Below are 2,410 nucleotides of genomic sequence, written 5' to 3'. Positions count from 1 at the left end.
TTACCAGTGATAAGTTGTTCTGGATGAAACAACTGTCTGTATGTGCCAGTGCGGACCTCATCTGTGGACATAGAACACTGGTTATACTACTTTCAAAATTTCGTATTTTCCTTGACACATGGTTTTTTAAAATTTTTGTTTTAGCAGTTTCAGAGCACCATTCGTACTGGTTAATTATACTTTCAGCTTGATACATACCTACTACTGTAGGTTCCAAGTCCACAAACACGGCACGGGGCACATGCTTGCCAGCTCCAGTCTCGCTGAAGAAGGTGTTGAAGGAATCATCTCCACCACCGATTGTCTTGTCTGTTGGCATCTGGCCATCAGGCTGAATGCCATGCTCAAGGCAGTACAGTTCCCAGCAGGCATTTCCAATCTGGACTCCAGCCTGGCCAACGTGGATAGAGATGCACTCACGCTGTGGAACAAAGGAAAATATACCATTATTGACTTATACTACACTGCTATAATTCTATTGTTACCATGCAGTATTGTTATTTGGTTTACATAACATATTGTTGGTTTATGGATGATCGATCTCACACAAACTTATTGGAATTTGAAGGTTGTATACATTTATTATACATAACAATATGTTGTTTAATAAGCAGGCAACAGAACTGTTATAAACCGACAGATAAAGTCAATAAGTACCAAAACAGATTTTTTTATGATACAGAGTGGTGGTAAGCGTCACGTGTGTCCATAACAATTGCAGTGCCGCCCAGAGCTTTAAATTACAAAGACATAAGGGGCACTGCCACTGCAACTGTCACTCTGCGACATAAGTTGAAAAGTCTGTGTGCCTGTAATTTTTACCAGTACCTTTAACCTTCGAAACCGGAATGCTGTAATGCTCACAGTACTGCTTGATAAACTCAGCAAGAATATTTCACAAAACAGGTTTCTATCAGAAAGCTAAGAGTTGGTTAAATGCCAAGATTTTGTCCTTTTCCCTAATGTTGTTTTAATTATTATTTATATTTAATTAGTGCTTGTAGTGAAAGTTTTTAATGTAAAGACATTGCTGTTGAATAAAGTATTTGTTTATGTTCTTATAAAAAAGTTATATAATATCTACGTAATATACCTATATCTTATCTTATAAAATAATCTTATCTCGTGTCGTTGAAGTTATATCACGATGTATTAAGTCCTCTGGAGAAGTGTACGTAAGTAACCAAATCCTATATGTTAATTTGCGAAAAAATAATTTATTTACACACATTAATTGTAACAAAAATTTAAATTTAGAAGTTTTTATTTCGCACAAAATGTTACAATAATTACATACATACAATGTAATATTTATTAGAATTCTCTCGTTTGGTGAGTGCATTTCAAATAAAAAAGTAATTTCTTATTATAAATTACTTCGTGGCTAATGTAGGCAACGATCTTTTTATGGATGAAATTTAATTTGACTATGTTTTTATTGGATGTAATTATCAAGGACATAAGTTTTGGGCAGCAAAAATAAATCAGTAAAACTAAATAAGTTTTCTGGTTTCGTTAATAGGTATCCATGGTTTTGTGAAAGGGTAAACACCTAACAAAATATGTCTAGGTACGTACCTACCTACAACAGACGATAACAAAAATTGTCACGCCTTGGTTTCACAGAAAATTTCCGAAAATCCGCTATAGTTTTGTGGAAATCAGTTAATTCGTTCTTTATATTGTCTAGTTAAAGTACAGGTAAAACGACCTTTGAATAAAAATCGATACAACAAGGGCGTCCGGCATGGCACCCTAGAAAATGTTACGAAAATCTGGTACAGTTACGGACGCCGAAACAAAATCGCATCAAAACTGGTTCAAATAAAAAGAAATTGATCGATAGAACAAGAGAAAAATCACGAATTTTAAGTACAAGCAGGGAAAATGATATCATTCTTCGTAGGTAGGTAGTGAAACCAATTAGGTAAAAACGTTAAAATCTATCATAACAATAGAAGAAAATTCCTTAAAAAATCAAGATTACGGAATTACAAATATTACTCACCATTTTAACTTGAGTTTTGTTTAACTTAACGCAGAATTAATTTTACAAATTAATTCAGGCGACGTTCAGCGCGACCGGTAAAGAGGCTTGCCAAACAAATAATTCGGATAAAAATCCGTTAGGCGTCTTTTTATACCAAGGGTGTCAAGGGGGAAGTGACGCATCGCACGGACAGTTCTGATTGGTTAATACGACTGCCGCATGGGCGGACCAGCCAATGAGGTCAAAGCTGTATTATGTCACCATTGCGGGAAGAAGTGGGTGATTCATTCAACTTTAGGGTTGTTCAAACGAGTGATTATCGATAAACAAAAATCAATAAAGTAAAATACACTATTGAAAAATATTACTGAATATAATTGTGTCACTGAATAAATACAATATTATAATACCGGATTTTAA

At 34.6% G+C, this 2,410-nt stretch overlaps 1 protein-coding gene across 1 annotated transcript in view; it reads right to left on the bottom strand.

Moving 5' to 3' along the window:
* Positions 1–2,157, bottom strand: part of LOC113228958 (tubulin alpha-3 chain-like) — a 40,503-nt gene extending 38,346 nt beyond the window's left edge. The window contains exons 1-3 of the mRNA XM_026462402.1: positions 2,009–2,157; positions 199–421; positions 5–61 (exon numbers count right to left, since the gene is read on the bottom strand). Of these exons, the coding sequence (XP_026318187.1) occupies positions 5–61; positions 199–421; positions 2,009–2,011 (283 nt within the window). The 5' untranslated portion in view covers positions 2,012–2,157. The remainder of the gene's footprint in view (positions 1–4; positions 62–198; positions 422–2,008) is intronic.
* Between the last annotated feature and the right edge of the window lie 253 nt (positions 2,158–2,410).

This window comes from Hyposmocoma kahamanoa, unplaced genomic scaffold (assembly GCF_003589595.1).
Source record: "Hyposmocoma kahamanoa isolate Upper Pololo Valley unplaced genomic scaffold, ASM358959v1 263, whole genome shotgun sequence".
Taxonomy (NCBI): domain Eukaryota; kingdom Metazoa; phylum Arthropoda; class Insecta; order Lepidoptera; family Cosmopterigidae; genus Hyposmocoma; species Hyposmocoma kahamanoa.
Note: the sequence above shows the minus strand (reverse complement) of the source record. Positions and strands in the feature narration are given on the sequence as shown.